The following is a 17,749-nucleotide window of genomic DNA, read 5'->3' as shown; positions in this document are numbered from 1 at the left end:
GCAACATTTCAACCTGTATCGGCTGATAAGTAGACCAGTTGCACTTGTCTGATCTGTATTTGTTCTAAATAATACATTTGAATAACACTTTGTTAAAACAAACAAGTCAAGGTCACACTGACATGATATAAAGCAATGCACTCGTTAAGTCTTCAAGTTAGTTTCTTTTATGAAAAGGAAAATATACTATGGAAATCAAGAAAGCAATCATTTATTATTAAATTATATCATGGTATATTTTTTTACATAAACAGAGTCATATGGAACTAAACTGTCGTAAATCTTTGGTTGACAAAATAAATGCAAATTCCACTGCTTCAGAGCAGGATTACCTGCAGTTTCCTGAGGGTGTTTGAATTTGTGATTTTTGACTTTAGAAATATAATGGAGTACCCAAGACAGATACACAACTGATCAGAAGCATTTATATATTGTTTTAATCTTTCGATTAATAAAGCTACCATAAAACAGTATTGCTCCTACCTATACCATAAGGCCTGTGGCCGTACGATTTCTTGTTTTCAGGTGTTTAAGAAAATTATACAATCGGCAGCTTTGATCATACAATCTGCAGCTCTGGCATTTTCACTGTTGACTTCTTGCATTTTGTTTGCAAATGATGACAACTTGAACTTGATCAGGTTAATTGGCCTCAATGTTCATACAAGGCTCATGTTTATAGATATTTAATGTACTCTTAACACAAATATTAAAAGTTTGCTTGAAAACAAATGTGCATTCTAATGTCCCCGAATGGATTAAAGCTTTTTTATTATGTGAGATTGGAGGTGTTCTTCCAGCTTCACTCTGGCAACGGGTTTCCGCTCATATATAATTCACACAAAGCATCTGTCAAAGCAAATGTGACAAAACCACAATCTTAACCTGGCAATTTAATCTTATGTAAATGATATGCATCTGGATACAGTGTTTGACACAACGTATGCTTTCAACCAAATGTGAAATGTATTTGTATGAATACACAACAAGCCTTTGAGACCTGTTTTGGGAGCATCTGGCCAGTGAGCTGACAAGCTTCTGTCTTGTTGGACGATCCTGTGTCTTGCTTCCCCCCAGCAGAAGGACTTCTGTCTCCAAAGACATACAACGTCTCCTTTGTTCGCTCAACAATTTAGATGAATCTGCATGTGAACGAACAACATCTCTACACCTAAACACTGTGTATTTGACATCCAGCTGCGATGTTTTTTGGTTTGCCCGTGTAAACTTTCGAGCCTGTTGGATATCGCTTATCATGAGTGTGTGTAACACATTTGACATGACTCAAAGCAGAAAAGAAATCTTAATTTATAAGTATTTGTTGATTTACTTCTTTCTACGAGAAATTGATGCGTCTATATTGTATTCCTGCTCTATTAATCACTTGTAATTGAAAGGCCTCGTCAGTATAAGTATACCTTGCTTTGATCAAGATCACTATAACTATACAACGACCATATCAGTGTGGTCTCGCAAGTTTTGTTTAAAGCCCCAGAAAATGTGTTGCGCTTTTATGCATCTATCAGTGTTCGAAGGGCTCCTTTCTTGAGCTATTGAAATGTTTAAAAAATATATAATAATCAGGACGCAGCCAGGGAGGTGGGGGGCCAGGCTCTTGGCTTTGTCTGCCCGTTGAGTGGGGCCATCAGATAACAGCCAGGACAATGGTGCTCCATTCTGAGGACTTTCTTAAATTGAGCAGGAAGCCGCGGTGAGTGCCGAGTGCAGGCTTCTGGTGGACTCCCTGGGGTCCGCTCAGCCCTGACGAAGCACGCCACCACTGAATGGCTCTAAAGCATGAGAGGAAATGAGAAGCTCGTGGCCACCCAGCTGGTGCCACGGGTGCCCTTTGATGCTGAATAAGTATGGATGGGCACAAGGGAAAGGTGATGCCTGAAAGATGGTGGCATAATACAATAGAGGCTGATCTCATTGCTGTACAACACATTGTACTTTGCAATAATGTCTGAGCAGCATCCGGTTCACAGATACCGACTGTCGTCAATGATGGTATGACCTGGGCCATTAGGTGAGGCTCAACCGGCCTTATATGTTGGGATAATGTCACTCATAATAAGATCTATAACAAACTCAAGCATTCCTAACTATCTTTCTGGTCACCTAATATTTGTGCAACACATTATTTGTTATTCCTCGGCTTTGACAGTTTAAATGTTCTGCATGTGACACTGAGATAAGAGGCGGTGCAGGAGTACAAAGAAGGTTTCTCAAGGGGTAAAAGATAAAGAACTACTGCCTAACAATGCAGTCACAATTGATTTATCAAGTATTTATTTTTATTTTGCATTGTGACTATTTAATGATGCACTGGAGAAACCATAAGACTCTTTACTTGCAATGAAATGTATTGGAAAATAATGTGCTGTGTCTTCTTGGAAATAACTTGTGATAGACTTGTTTTGTTCCTCAGTTCATCAAGTCATTAACTGAAAGGTGAGTCAAGTAATTTGCAAGTAAGAAGACCACGTGCAGGAATCATACCTTACATAATAAATGTATCTTTTTTACATGTGCACTTGGCCGATGGGTGAGATACTTTTATTCAGTACTTAACTGAGTTGAGCAAAGTATCTTCCACAAGGGAAATTAAAAGTGCTGGCTCCTATTTAGTGGGGGAATAAAACTATGTATGTACCAGTCTGGAACTGCTTTTTCTCCAATGTAAACTTTAACCTCACAAAATACTGTTATGTTATGAGCCATTGATATGCACCGATAGCATGCAGCTGAATAACTCAATGCTTAGGAAGAGCAAACCTCCAGGTGCAACAAAGGAACATGTGTTTCTTCATCAAAGTAAAAATGAACAAGGATAAAAGGCAAACACAGTCAATCCAGAACATGTGTGCAATTCTCATTGGATAATTGGTTGAACTGGCTTTTAAATCTATTGGGTATGGATTTGAGGGCGGGGCGTTGTAGTTTGTAATTTGTAGTTTAGAGTTTAGAGTTTAGAGTTTAGAGTTTAGAGTTTGGAGTTTGGAGTTTGGAGTTTGGAGTCCAAAGGACGGGAGGACGGTCATTCTGGATTGGAAGAGCAGCCGACTTGGTGGCGTCACCACATCAGCTGTTCTTGCTCATGAGTTTACTCCAATTATATGACAACTCTGCTTTTTTCATTTTCCTTTAAATATAATAATTTTATTTTGAACTGTGTTTGTGGATATGTGTGGATATATACTGTATGTATAAATAGATAGATTTATGTATATACACACAATTAAAAATAAAATAAGCATACACATATAATTGTATATATATTGTGTAAGAAATATAAACATATATATATAGTGTTTATAAATATATATATATCAAATAAACCCCCTTTATTATGTAGGGACAGACCTCGAGGATAACTGTGTTGGTGCACACAAAATGAAAAGACAAAAATTTGTTGAGTCAACATTTTTGGGGCGATGAGACAATATACCTGCCCTGAACTCTGTGAGGTGAACCTGGCTGCACCAGTGATTCTTAAGGACCTACTCCATCAGAGTCTCACGCACAAGACAACATACTAGAGGCCCGACAGTGGATCAACCCACATCCCTGTCGTGGATTTCACAGTCTGAATATTTGGTTATGTGTGCATCTTTTACAGTTTTTTGCAATTGCTAAAACGCAATTTCTGAAACTAGGGCCCTCTTGTTTTCTGAGACTTACTAGTCTTTGGAAGGGTACTCACGAGTAATGAAGAATGTACAGTTACTGTTACGGTGAAGCAGGCAATCGAGCAGCCACTCTTACAATGTGGTTCAAGGTTGTGACGCCGTTCTGTACTTGAGCTGCAATGCTTTGGCATGGAAGTGACACATCCCATAACCCAGGCCCTCTGTGGGTCAAAACAGCTCCCCTACATGGTTAAACTAATTGTTATTCTGGAAGTGAGAGGAAAAGAAATGTGGATCAAAACAGTTTTATACAAAGAATAACATATGCCTCATCTCAGAGTAGAGATTGTAAGAGTGTAAGTCAGCAAGAGGGGAATGCGTGACTGTCAGACAGAAATACCACAGGTGAAACTAAACACAAGCAAGAGGTTGTGTGTGGCACCATATTCAGACAGGGGACAAACAGGACATAGACTTTCAGCAAGGAAAGGAAGGTCAAATGGGAATCCAGATCCCACCCTTTGTTCTTTTCAGTTGATGGACATGCTGACATTGACCTTTTAAATTGCCTCATGGAAGCAGAAAAGAGATTGTGCTCTTTATAGTTCACTCCTATTACCGGCAAAACACAAAATAGTTACTGTTCATAAGCCACAACTCGGCTTAATCAGATGGAAATGTAAGACGATCATGTGCTTAAACCCAGGTTGAAATCAATGACGTCCCTAAATCATCCTCTTTGTTACCTTAATGAGAACATAAAGTTGATTGTGGAGGATGCTTCGTTAGTGCATTTGGACACAGTTCCTTGCGGAGCCCGTGGATGTAGGCGGGTGCTACCTTACCCGTCCAGAAGATGCATGATGCAGATGTTTGATGACTGGACACGGGTTGTGTAGGTGTGGTGGAGGTCAGTAAACGTTCATTAAAAGTGAAAAGGAAATCAGCAACTTACATTAAAACCTATTGGACTCGTGCATAGTAAAATAACCATGGGTTTCAAAGGGGAGGTACGAAATAAATACGAAAGGCCTTAATGCTTTATAAGCAAGATGTATAATGATCGTAAATTTGAGCAAGTGAGAGAGCAAAAAGTAAAGTAAAGTCTGCCCTGGGAAATCAAGACATGACAAATTACAGGCACAGTCGTGAACAAAAGATTAAGCTCAGAAAAGAGTGAGTGATATTGGTTTGACGATGCAATATGTGTTGAATTATTGTATAAATAGTGCTCGACAAGCTACCTTTAAACATCTACCTTTCAACCACATCAAATGGTACTTTCTGCTCTATCACTGAGCCGCAGTCTACCCCATCAAAGCACTCGGCTCTTGAGCGCTGCAGAAACCTTGTTTGGCGTGAGGGACAAACTACAACACATTCTAGAAGATTCAGGAATAATTCTTCAGAAAGACACGATTCATGTCGTGAAACAAAGTAGATGGAGAGGAGAAGCCAACGGAAAGGGATGGGAGAGGTAGGGAGACAGGGACACAAGGAGCGGTTTGGCTGCCAGCCGTCAGCCTCATAGAAAAGGTCATTTCCAAACTAGCATGCTATGGGGGGTTGGGAGAAGCATCCCATCAAGCAGATAAAGAACAATAGTAGGAACTATAGTCTGGAGCCTTTCCCTGGACCAGAATAATAGAAAGACCCCGTAAGATCAAGACACACACTTAGCTTGAAGGAGACAGGGAGAAAACATTTGTATCATGTGATTAATGCTAATGCAACAAGCAGAGTGGGGACAGAGGTATGCTGCCAGACTCACAACACGCCATGAGTGCTTTGGATGAGTCGAGAATTATTACTTGTTTTGCAAAATAACAGAAAATTATTCAAATTACTTGAAGTAAACTTGTGTGAGTTTCCTATTTAAAATATGAACTTTAGTGAGTCAAACATGGTCATATCACTCGACCCATGTTGTGTCCAAAGAGGTGTCGATACTGTTGTGGCTGGATTTCTTCCTTTTTGGTCCATTCTAACTAATCTCTAAACCTGATGCATATAAACTCGTATCTCTCTCCTATCTGACTGCCGGTGAGACGCCACAGGATACTCACCCTCTGGACCTCAGTAATCAAACACCCACAGGACACAGAGAGTTCGGATCAGAGTTCAATTCACGTAGATTTATTTGTCACCAACAGTTTCACAAATAAACCTGGTCTGGGTCCGGTATTAAAGACAACGACCTCCTCCACATCTGTCTTTCCCCAAGCCCCGAACAAACACATTGACATATTATTTATACATCAGCCTCAATGCAGGTGCCGCCTCCGTCCACTCCCATATACATATTAGTTCTCGTCACTCAGTGTGACCTCTGTCCCAGTCCAAGCCGGTTACTTTAAGGAATGTGGAGGTTCTTGCTGACGTCTCCCCCTCGTTACTTCTCTTATCGTTATTGTGTCTGAGCCTCCTGGTCCTCGCTCTGCAGTCTCCTCTCTACCGGTTCAGACTGGAGCAGCACAAGGCCGCTGGGTCTATCTATGTCTGGCGTTGTTGACCCTTGTCTGAGGGAGAGAGCTGTGTGTGCCCTCTCAATCATCTTTGTAGATGTAATTTAAGCCTAATATAACACAATGTAAAAGTTTAATACACCCTATGTATATATGTTGTGGAAACACATAATTTGAAACATTTTACCCACCACAATACCTTCTTTGTTGTTGATGTTGTTAGCTGTTGTTAGTTGAGCGCACATTGGATGGTAAAAGTGTCGGCGGTACTTCGTGGCCCTGTGTGCCACTCAGGTATTCCCGTTGTCATTGTTTAAATGTATAAAGAGCTGCCGGTGTTATGATGGAGCAGAAGGGCTTCGTGGAGTTTGGGGTTAACGCTCCATATCCTTTTCTATTCAACACATTGTTTCTTTTACCACCGATAAATATCTTGTTGAAACAGCCCGCAGACACACCACGCCGTCTGTATGTTCATAAATCCTCTGGAGCTGATCAACACAATGGCCCACATTCCTGTCATTTAAAGGAAGTCCCTTATATCACTGCATCTCCTCTCCACCAGAGACACAGACATTTTAGGAATACGACACTGGAACAATAACAACTCTCCATGCGTGTGTGTTTATTTAATTTCGTTTCATACATTAATGGGACTGTTACATAACACACTTTAAGGGGGTGTATGTCCAGTACTTTGCCTTTTGCAACACAACGCTGGATTTCTCACCGACACCCGGTTTGACTCCAGTTACATTTTTTAGCAATGTTTTCTCTTTCATGGAATAACAGCATTTTCCTTCAACATTAGCTATTTTTTGGGTTTTCAATAATCAATAATGGTCATCAGAAAGAAATGGAGACATTTATCAGAGTTGAATCATTTGACCTGACTCTATCTGTATGTGGGATTACCAAAACCCCTTGCTTATTACGGCTTCTTCTGGGCTGATGAGGTGTGGAAGTAAAAATGAATTCATATCCATTAGATTCAAATGAATAACAGCTAATGATAGAAGTCAGAAGTTTCTCGCGGGGATGAACTCAGTTATCATCCAACTCTGCAGCTCTACACAGCCTTTTTTAGCTTGTCTTCTTTGATTTCTTCAGTCTCACCACGCTCATCAACCCCATCTCCAGCAGGAACAAATGACCTTTGTTATTGTCAACAACAAAAACAAACGACATGTCCGACAAAATGAGCTTATAGCTCTTAAATATACCGCTCGGTTACACTGGCTCACCGACAGCAGCCCTCTGCACACACCAGAGGAGAGAGGTGGGGAGCAGCGGACACACTGAGGACACACAAACACACACGATGTTACAAGCCATCGGTCGTCAAATACCAACGCTTTGTAGGTGCCAAAGGGCAGCGGTCATATGCATCCAACCTGTGTACAGTGAGGTATTATGGGTAGTTGCAGGTCATGACGATGATGATGCACACCATCAAATCAAAATCTGCACAACAGGCAAATTGATTGTTGATTTAGCTCCTGTCGGTATTCAATCCGGAGATAAACACATTACTGTGGCTTTACAGCTTTAATATAGAGGTGAACAAAGTTTGACCTTTAACGAGAATCATAGCTTCTGTAGTACTATATTGTAATCTCATCAACATGGTGAATACCTACTCTGATTTGTGAAATATTGATCATAATTGTTGGGTAGGACGTGACAATCTCAGTAAATACACTCTTTGCTTGTGTTCCTATTCCCACGTTGGATAATTGATCACATTTCCCCAGCGTTACACATTCAATGCTCAATGCTTTGCCATCTTTGATGTACATTTTAACCAACACTGAGCTTGCACCAGAGATGACTTTCCTCTTGTTTTATATCCACCAGTCAGACTGAACCTCTCAAGGTTGGGATTTACTTTTCAAGAAGTAAAGTTATATTCTATTCATATTATAGTAATTAGTTATATTTTGCAGTTATCCTGTAGACACGAATATCCTGTTTGTATGTTGTATTATCCAAAGCTCCCTTGAATTCACTCCTGTGTGACAAAGAACAACATCTCCCCTCATCCCATACAATCTCTGATCAGAGTCGAGGTGTGGTTTGATCCATGAACCGGGCTGCCGTGTGTGATTGGGTTTCACAGGGGTCTCATGGGTGCCAGACCCCTTTTCCTTGTGGCTACACAGTTTAAACGCCCACCTATTACAGACATCCATCCTTCTCGGAAATGAACTCCCCGCTAACAGATATGGTTTGAGGTTACACCTCAGCTCCACCAACAATAAGACTTTGATCTCCTAAGGCGTTTCACAGTGGGACACATTGTATGACCTAATAGTGTCTCCTCTGAGCTTGTACCTCCCGTGTAGCTCTCTGGAGGACATCAGGGAGGATATACTGTGTATAGTGCGAAGGATTGTGTGTGTGTGTTTGTGTGTGTATGTGTGTGCGTGCGTGTGTGTGTGTGTGTGTGTGTGTGTGTGTTTGGAAGCAGGGGTTGCGAGTGAAGGAACATAAGTTAGTAGGCCTGACTTTCTACTTTCTGTGGAAGAAACCCTTCCAGCAGTAGGACCCAGAGGATTTTTGTAGGGGGAGAGAAAATGGACCAGAACACCTTTATGATATCTGAGGCATGACAAATAAAAAAGTTCAACTCTAAGAAAAAAGGTTGAGCTTTGAGCCATGTCATTGGCTGAGAAGAGTGTGACAGTCCAACCCAAGGGCTCTGGAGGTCAGCGCACAGTCTGCTATAAACGTTTCGCAGCAGAGCTGGACGGACTCCGCAACAGGTCCTGCATGTGGAGCTCTCATCGCTCATCTTTGCAGGGACAACATGAGCGCGTCTGTGGCCGTGTACAGGAATATTTACACGGAGGCCCGCTTTAAACAGACCTACGGGTCCGATGAGACCACGAGTGGAAGAGTGCGGCTTCGGGAGAAGCTCGCCGAGAGGTGCAGGTGTTCAAGGCGAGCATGCCTTCAACTGTTGAGGGACAGAGTGCCCATTTTCAACTGGCTGCCAAGATACAGACTAAAGAAATGGATACTTGGAGATGCTATAGGGGGACTGACAGTTGGTATTCTTCACATTCCGCAAGGTGAGTCATCACGATCAACAGGCTTGTTTTGTCTGACATTATTATACAGTGCATTTAGATTCATTTAGAATCAATTCAGACAGGAATTTATTATAATGAGTATGCCTTAACAATAATACATGATGAAGATGATGATGAAAATTAATGAGAAAAAATAACAATGCACAGTTATTATTATATTCATATTGATAATTCTCCAAAGAAGTTGAGCAAATAATACATGTTACATCAACCATAAGGCTAAACTTTAGAATGTACATGGTCACATGGATATATGACATGCAGTCTATATTTGTTGTAGTCCAGTAACTTCTATTTTTTGTTTTATACTTTTTGTTATACTGAACTGTTTTTAAATGTCTTTCTCTAAACAGGCATGGCCTTCGCCTTACTCACATCCGTAGCACCGATATTTGGCCTCTACACCTCTTTCTTCCCTGTGGTTCTCTATATGTTTTTTGGCACAGGTCGCCATGTGTCCACAGGTAAGACTTGTGTCCACATATCATCTCGTGTAAATTCTAGATGAGCTTCATGAATCAACAGGGTGACATTATCTCAAACTTGCACCCAGAACTTTTCAAATGTTTTCCACTGTTACTCAGATGCTCAGTCTGCTCTCAGGTACCTTTGCTGTCGTGAGTCTGATGACTGGTTCTGTGGTGGAGCAGCTGGTTCCCACTCCTCTGGAAATGAACTCAAGTTCGCCTGAAGCGGCCGATTTTGAGGCCCAGAGGATTGGAGTTGCGTCAGCTGTTGCACTCCTCTCAGGAATTATTATGGTAAGACAGATGCACGACGTCTTTGTATTTAACACAACATGAATAAACAATGCAGTTGTGACGGAAGACCTGTCTTTTTATGAGCACTAGCAAACTTGAATCCCCAACACGGCTCATAATTATATCTCTTCTGCCCCAGCTCTGTATGTTTGGTCTTCAGCTGGGCTTCCTCTCCACCTATCTGTCAGAGCCAATAGTTAAGGCTTTCACCAGTGCTGCTGCCTTCCATGTTACTGTCTCACAGCTGCAAAGCATGCTGGGGCTGCGGCTTCCTCGGCACACTGGGACTTTCTCCCTCTTCAAGGTAAGCAGCGCTTCTCGATGAGATCTTGATGGTCTAATCCACCATGTTGTTATTTGTTTTTTTTCTGCTGCACTCAAAAAAACGATTCAAGCCCTTCTTAGAGGTGACACATTTAAATATTGTTTGATACATTTAAATAAATCAATTACAAAAATAGATATTTATATTTAATGGGTGTAACACAAAATGTATGAATACTTTCATTTATTAGATTTATTTAGGTTAGATGGTGCGCATATCAACTCAAAATAAATGTGTTTCATTGAGGACTACCCTTTGCGCATGCGCCAGCTGAGAATCAGTTGTTTACATGAGGTGAAGACACTTTCAGGGCTGTACGGTGGTGTAGTGGCTAGCACTGTCGCCACAGAGCCAGAGGTCCGTGGGTTCAATTCCCAGTTGGTGCGGTCCTTCTGTGTGGAGTTTGAATATTTTGTTAGTTAGTTAGTTTATATTTTGAGTTGGACAAACACAAATTAATTTAATTTAATGAATATCGTTATTTTATTTTAAATGTATTTGATACAAATGAGTTGGACTAATTTAATTACATTTTATTGCACTGATGTGCTAAATTTGAGTTGGAGTTGCATAAAATTATTGGATGGAAAACCTGCCAACAATTTAATTGAGTTCATCCAATGAGTCATTTCTTTGAGTGTGCTCACAGCTCACTTCTTCTTGTGTTCAGACGTTGGCGTCAGTGATGGAGAACCTGCCTCACACCAACATGGCCGAGCTGCTGATCTCCTTGGTGTGTTTAGCAGTTCTCGTGCCAGTTAAGGAGATCAACATGCGTTACAGACAGCACCTGCGTACACCTATCCCTGTGGAGATCCTCACGGTTAGTCAACTGTATTTATGAAAGTGCTATTCACACGATAATCAACAGGGTATAAGTCATGTTTTTATACTTCATTCTTCAGGTGATTATTGTTACAGGTGTGGCGTATGTCTCCTCGCTGGACTCTACTTACAACATTGAGATAGTTGGCCATATACCAGCTGGGTAATTTTGGGGGGATTTAAAGAACAAAACGGACCTCACAACACTGAGCTCAGTAGCTTTTCGTAGACTGACTTTTAATTCTCCTCACCTCAGATTCCCGAGTCCACGGATGCCCACCTTGAGCACTTTCCCCGACATTGCAGGAGACACAGTAGCCATAACATTTGTCGGTTATGCCGTGTCGGTCTCTCTGGCAATGATCTATGCTGATAAACATGGATATTCCATACATCCCAACCAGGTAAAGTGTGAGAATTTCCCAGCGTGTTGACTTTCACCAATCTGTAAAGCTGTACAATAAATCTCCTCTCGCCAGAGCCTCCTCATATGAACATCAATAAACCTTGCACTGCTTTCACTTTATACTTTAGATACACTGCATACACTTTCATTTCATTTTTACATTTTCATCATTTCCTTTATTATTTAAATTCTTAAATGTAATATGTTCTGCCCTGCTAGTTTATTTTATTGTATTGTATATATGTAAACATGTTTGCTGCTGCTTCACTAAATTCCCCCCTGTGGATGAATAAAGTAATATCGTATCTTATCTTAACTTCTTTGTATGGATCCTGTGCTTTGTTTCAGGAGCTCCTGGCTCACGGTATCTCCAACACAGTGTCTTCTTTCTTCACTTGCTTCCCCAGCTCAGCCACTCTCGCCACCACCAATATACTCGAGAGTTCTGGAGGATACACACAGGTAGATAACAGTCGGTTCTGCACGTCACACTCATAAGCCACCGGGAGACTGGTAGACAATGAAAATACTTCACTCAAATAGTTTGAAAAGGTCCCTTTAACGTTATTGTGTTCACTGATGCATTAAACACAGCAGCAAAAAAGGCATGTGTATCAATCATGATCAACAGAGAAATACCCCCCAAAAAATTGTAATCCATATTTCAATATAAATAAAATGTATGCTGCTGAAAATGTACGGATTGGGGTTTTATGAGATCTAATCCACTTGAATGCAGTTGAGATGATAAAGAGAGCATTTGAGTCGAACTGTTTTAGAATTTATTTAGCATTTTGAGCTTCCCCATTATGGGATGCAGAAAATACTCCGAACAAGGATCAACGCTACCGAGATTTCCAGTAAGGAATGTGTGTTGCATGTGTCCGTGTGTGTGTGTGTGTGTGTGTGTGTGTGTGTGTGTGTGTGTGTTCCTACAGCTCTCTGGCTTGTTCACAAGTCTGGTTGTTCTGATTGTCCTGCTTCTGATTGGACCGCTGTTCTACTTCCTACCAAAGGTGTGTTTGATATGTGTGTATCTGTCTGTACCAGAATGAGATAAAGAAAACAGGGGACGTTTACTCATCCCATCCTTTATCTCTCTCCCCCCAGGCAGTGTTGGCATGTATCAACATCACCAGCCTCAGGCAGATGTTCCTGCAGTTCCAGGACTTGCCTGAACTGTGGAGAATCAGCAAGATTGACTTTGTAAGGCAATATATTAGTACCGCAATATTAGTATTCCACTAAATGATCTTCATAGATGAGAATAAAGCACAACCGACTGAAAGGAAGGTGAATAATCAGCTCCCTGTAGTTACCATTAGGTCAACAACTGACCCATAAAGCAAAGCTAATTGGTTTTATCAGTATCTGCACAGGCTGTTGTCATTTTAAAAAGAAATACAAACATCCTTAATTCCCCATCATCTGGAGTCAAATAGGATATGCCTTCAGCAACATACTACCTTTTTCATTTGGAATTTAAATGAAGCTGGACTTACTGGTAATTTTAGCTAAAGCTGTGTGAGGTACTTGACAGGTTTTGATTGTCTGAATCGGTTGTAGTTTAGCAGCCTGCTGATCAAATAATGATGCATGCATCTTCAAACAATAATAGCGATGTCACAGGTGCAAGGTTATTTGAAACACTCTTCCCACCAAAGCGAATCAGTTATCAATCTGGCAATGCTATCATGAGGTCGTAGAGCACAGGCTGCACACACTGATTGCTTAGCTGGAATATTAATATCTCACTGACGTGTTACATGCTGACATGATAATACGTTATTCTGGCTTGTGTAGATGGTTTGGGTGGTAACCTGGCTCTCTGTAGTGGTCCTCAATGTGGATCTGGGCCTCGCCATCGGAGTGGTTTTCTCTATGATGACCGTCATCTGCCGAACACAAAGGTACATTTTCCATTCCCTCTGCATAATTACTCTATCGTATGAAATATCATGTACATCTGAGACGTTGACGTGAACTGAGAAGATCACACATATCTGCGGCAAGAACTATGTAAATGTATGTTTCATAGGAATTATAAAGCTCCAGTAACAACCAAATTATAATTTACATAATTGATCAAATTGAAGGACATTGGAAGTATTATATTTTTTTAACTATTGAATTAAGATTCATCACAGAGAAGTAGAGGATCGTGTTATACTTGTCAAACTATGTCGATCACAAGTTATAATGTGGTCAACTAAAGTTGATGGTTCCAACAGGGCTGGTTGTTCAGTGCTTGGGCGAGCGAGCAACACTGAAATTTATAGACCTCTGGAGAACCACAGCAAGGTGAGAGGACGTGCTTACTATCAAATACGTATTATTATGGTTAAACTTAAATTGGCGGGACATTAAATCGTAGTTTCTGATTCCGACATGTGCTTATCATAATCTCAGAGACGATACAGCCCACCCTAGAATGAATTTGGGACGCTCCTGTTTTCTTTTCAGTGCTACGAGGTACCTGGAGTGAAGATCCTGACTTACAACGGGCCTATTTACTACGGCAACCGAAGCTTCTTCAGGGAGGAGATGAGCCGGCTGCTGGGCCTGACGCCAGAGAAGATCCGCAGCTGGGAGAAAGCCAGAAAGGCCCTGGTGAAGAGGGAGAGAGAGGCCACCGTCAGCACTGTGGTACAACTACAAGAACTACTGACTGAGCTGCGTTACAAAAATATGTGAAGTTCTCACTGTACATTTTAATTTCTTTCACTGTCTTATTGTGTGTTTCCCCCTCCATTGTTGTTTAGGAACAAGGAGTTGCAAACACGTCGTTTTCTTCAGAAAATGAGTTCTTTAAATCTGGTAAATAATGAGTGTGGGCAATACGAAAACTAAAAACAATAGACTTTAAATAATATTGTTTGTAGACGTGCTATGGATAATGTTAAGCTTTCCGTTCATTATCTTTTTCTTTTGCGTAGAAAAATCCAAGAGCGATGTTCAGGCGGTGCTAATCGATTGCAGCAGTGTGACATTTGTTGATGTTGCTGGAGCAAGACTCTTCACACAGGTTAGTCTACTAAAGCAAGACATTATGCTTCACGCTTCACCTCATGGGATTCTCCTCATTTCTTTGTGCCAACATGGTTGCTTGTTTTTGGCTTTTTGCAGATGTGTACTGATTGTCACAAAGTTGGAGTTCATGTATATTTATCAAACTGCAACGGTAAGGCCTGTGTGTCTAAGAGATGTCTTACATAAGGGCATTGTATGTTTATAGTTTATTCACTTGCATGCAGTGAATGCTGATCCATGATTTATATCCCCTCAGAGAGTGTCTTAAAGATCCTCACATCAAGTGGTCTAATGACCCACATGAACCCTCAGCATATTTTCGTTACTGTTCATGATGCAGTGATGTATATTCAACAAGAGAAGGTAAGCTGGAAAGCAGTTATTTTCACAAATATTACAAATAGTAGTTTCTCATTACCTAGATGGTCGTAAAAGCCACTTCTGTTGTCTGATGTAGGATAAACCTCCAGAGAACACCACGACTGTCTGGGTATGAGCCAGGAGGACAGTGACGCGTCCTGCTCCCATCTACCAAAGTGTCTTGGACTAAGAAGACAGAAGAAGGCAAATGGGTCTTCTACTTTTTGTTTTATAAGCCGAGACTATGTCTATCTGCTGTATAACAGTGCACCGCTATATACCAGTGTTTTAAAGAAACAGTAGCCTGTTGTAGAACATCATGAATTACAATAATTATTACATTTGTATTATCTGCTTTCTCACAAATATTGAACTCTCTTCTGGACACTTTAATCTGATTTTAGAAGACGGTCACAAATTCAGAGGGCTTCAAATAAGATGAAGCTGAAAAAAAACTTAGCATTTAGTCTAAAAATGAATGAAAAAACAAAAAGTGATTTTTTTTCCTATAACTATAAAACTGTATATGACAGATTTTTTTTATTGTTCTATATGCTGGAATATCAGCATAGTGATATTTATTTAGTTTCTGTTAGTTGTCTGCAATACAGATGGATATAAAGTGCACTGAATAGTTTGTTAAATACTTTATTATTCTTTAGTTTTACTATGTAAAGTCCAATTCATACGGCCTTAAAATTTTCTCTCTTTGAACTCCAGAGAGCCTGCACAAAATATTTTATGAAAATACTTTTGTATTTGTCAGCAACTGTGCCATCCAGTGGCTGTTTAGTCCATGAATGTATCTCCAAAAACAACGTCTTGGTGATTCACAATGAAATATATTAAATTGTGTTATTTTTATGAATTTCTTTCAATACTTGGGTTACCGTAGATATTAAGTGTGAATACATTTTAATGGGAAACACAATCTGGAATGTGAAGCACGCCACTCTGTCATATTTTGAAGAGAGAAGAAGAGAAGTCTGTGTATTGGATGAGATACCGCAGACCTGTTTGTCGGCACTGAGATATGATGAAAAATGAAAAAAAAATGCAATATTCAAATGACGAAGATAAAAAATATAAAATATTTTACCACAGGGATAATTGAGAATGTAGGACCGGACCACATGTCATTAGTTATTCAGAATTCTGGTTTATTTAACATGCATCATCATGCAAGCTACACTGGTGTCAATTCATGTATATTCTCCTTTAAACTGGAAATCACATGGGATGCTTTTGGATATAACCTTTCCACCACTTTCAACAGAAAGAAAGATTTTCATATTATAAACCACGGCTGACAATCTTCTGAAAGCTGTGCTGGGTATGTGTTACCGCGAGCTGTAAATGCATCACGTTCATGTGAAGTGATGTGTTAGCTCGCAGCCATGCTGTCCTCTGCTGTCCAACAGTTGCAGGTTTCCCCCACTGCTCCTCACGAGAATCCTGTTAATTCGACCTGGTAAAACTATATGCAGTGTGAGTTCAAAACCAGGATGAAAAAGGGAACAAAACTCATTATTTCCTTGCTTGATGTTAGATAGCCAAGTTATTAATTTTTTCCAGTGCATATTTCAAAGAGGCCTCTAGACACTACCCTTTGGGTTTTCCCTTTAAAGCTCAAGGAGTGTTTCACTAATTGGCAGGAAGTAGTCCACTTCAATTAGAACATGGTACACAAGACTCTGGCCAAATGTTTACGAAGCCAGATTCTACCGGCAGACCTACTAACTGTACACAAACATAATCAAAAAAGTAACCCGGCAAACTCCTCCAGGAAGGTCAGTGATTGCATGACAACGCTTTGATGAGATGTTCTGTTAAACACAGGCACCCTAATCCAGTCACGTGGGCTGCGTGTACTTATTCTTCTGACATGACTAATCCTGCTAGTCAGTAGTATTACACTTATAATGAGAACGACGTTAAGGTTCTCACAGAAAAGTAGAACGTTATAAAACATGTGCGGCATTATTCTCTGATCCTTTGTTTCCATCTTGTGGTGAAACATTGGAATGGCAGCTGCTTTTACAACATAGCGTCACATGACTTTCTGGTGGCAGTCAGCGGTCGCCAGAGTAATACAACTTTAAACAAGTTGACTTTATTTATCCTTGTCGTAAATATGTGCATACATCACGTCATTATAAAGAGGTCTTATCTTTAGGACAGACTGCGACTCAAAACCTATTTCATTTTTTTTATTTCACTGTATTTCATTTATATTTTAGAGAACATATCCCCCAAAAAGCATATAAGTTTAATTAGAATTATCTCAAGTGAGTGCTTTTAGGAAATGAAGTAAACAAATTAATTATTTTCTAATAGGGGAAATGTTGGGTAACAAACAATAATAGGAGGAAGATGACAAGGGTGGGTGGGGGTGAGGATGAGGGCTGGGGAAGTATTACAACCATCAGCAAGGCACAGAGAGAGTGACATGAATTAGGATATTAAGATACATGTCATAATAAAATGGTACATGTGCTCAAATTATTAACAATTGTAAAGGTGCAGATACTTAAAATACTCAAATATCACATTTAAATATTGATTTATGCATGTTTATCTATTTAGCTAAATGGATTTACGAGGCTAAACTAGCAACAGGAGAACATCTTTACTGACGCCATGCTCCATTATGACAAGCTGCACTTGACAAGGCGATCTGCAGGACTCCGGTGGTACGAGAGGGGGTCAAACACAGTTAAAGTTGATGGACAATGTTTCCCTAATGGCCATATTATCTGCCCAGAGAATACAGGGTTGTTCTTGGTGCTGTGTAGCATAAATGGAAGAGGCCACAACTGCGCTACCTTGGGAAACCCTGTGTTGACAATA

General features: G+C 40.3%; 1 protein-coding gene across 1 annotated transcript; it reads left to right on the top strand.

The window, feature by feature from the left end:
- The first annotated feature begins 5,752 nt into the window (after positions 1-5,752).
- Positions 5,753-15,763, top strand: slc26a10 (solute carrier family 26 member 10). Its single transcript, XM_056422864.1, has 18 exons — positions 5,753-9,171; positions 9,546-9,656; positions 9,796-9,953; positions 10,093-10,257; positions 10,949-11,101; positions 11,184-11,266; positions 11,360-11,507; positions 11,858-11,971; positions 12,448-12,525; positions 12,620-12,715; positions 13,313-13,419; positions 13,741-13,810; positions 13,973-14,155; positions 14,272-14,326; positions 14,446-14,534; positions 14,636-14,690; positions 14,796-14,902; positions 14,997-15,763. The coding sequence occupies exons 1-18, from the start codon at positions 8,907-8,909 to the stop codon at positions 15,033-15,035; spliced, it is 2,076 nt and encodes a 691-aa protein (XP_056278839.1). The 5' UTR covers positions 5,753-8,906; the 3' UTR covers positions 15,036-15,763.
- The last annotated feature ends 1,986 nt before the right edge of the window (positions 15,764-17,749 follow it).

This window comes from Pseudoliparis swirei, chromosome 9 (assembly GCF_029220125.1).
Source record: "Pseudoliparis swirei isolate HS2019 ecotype Mariana Trench chromosome 9, NWPU_hadal_v1, whole genome shotgun sequence".
Classification (NCBI taxonomy): domain Eukaryota; kingdom Metazoa; phylum Chordata; class Actinopteri; order Perciformes; family Liparidae; genus Pseudoliparis; species Pseudoliparis swirei.
The sequence above is the reverse complement of the archived record's forward strand: the minus strand, read 5'-3'. Positions and strand labels throughout refer to the sequence as shown.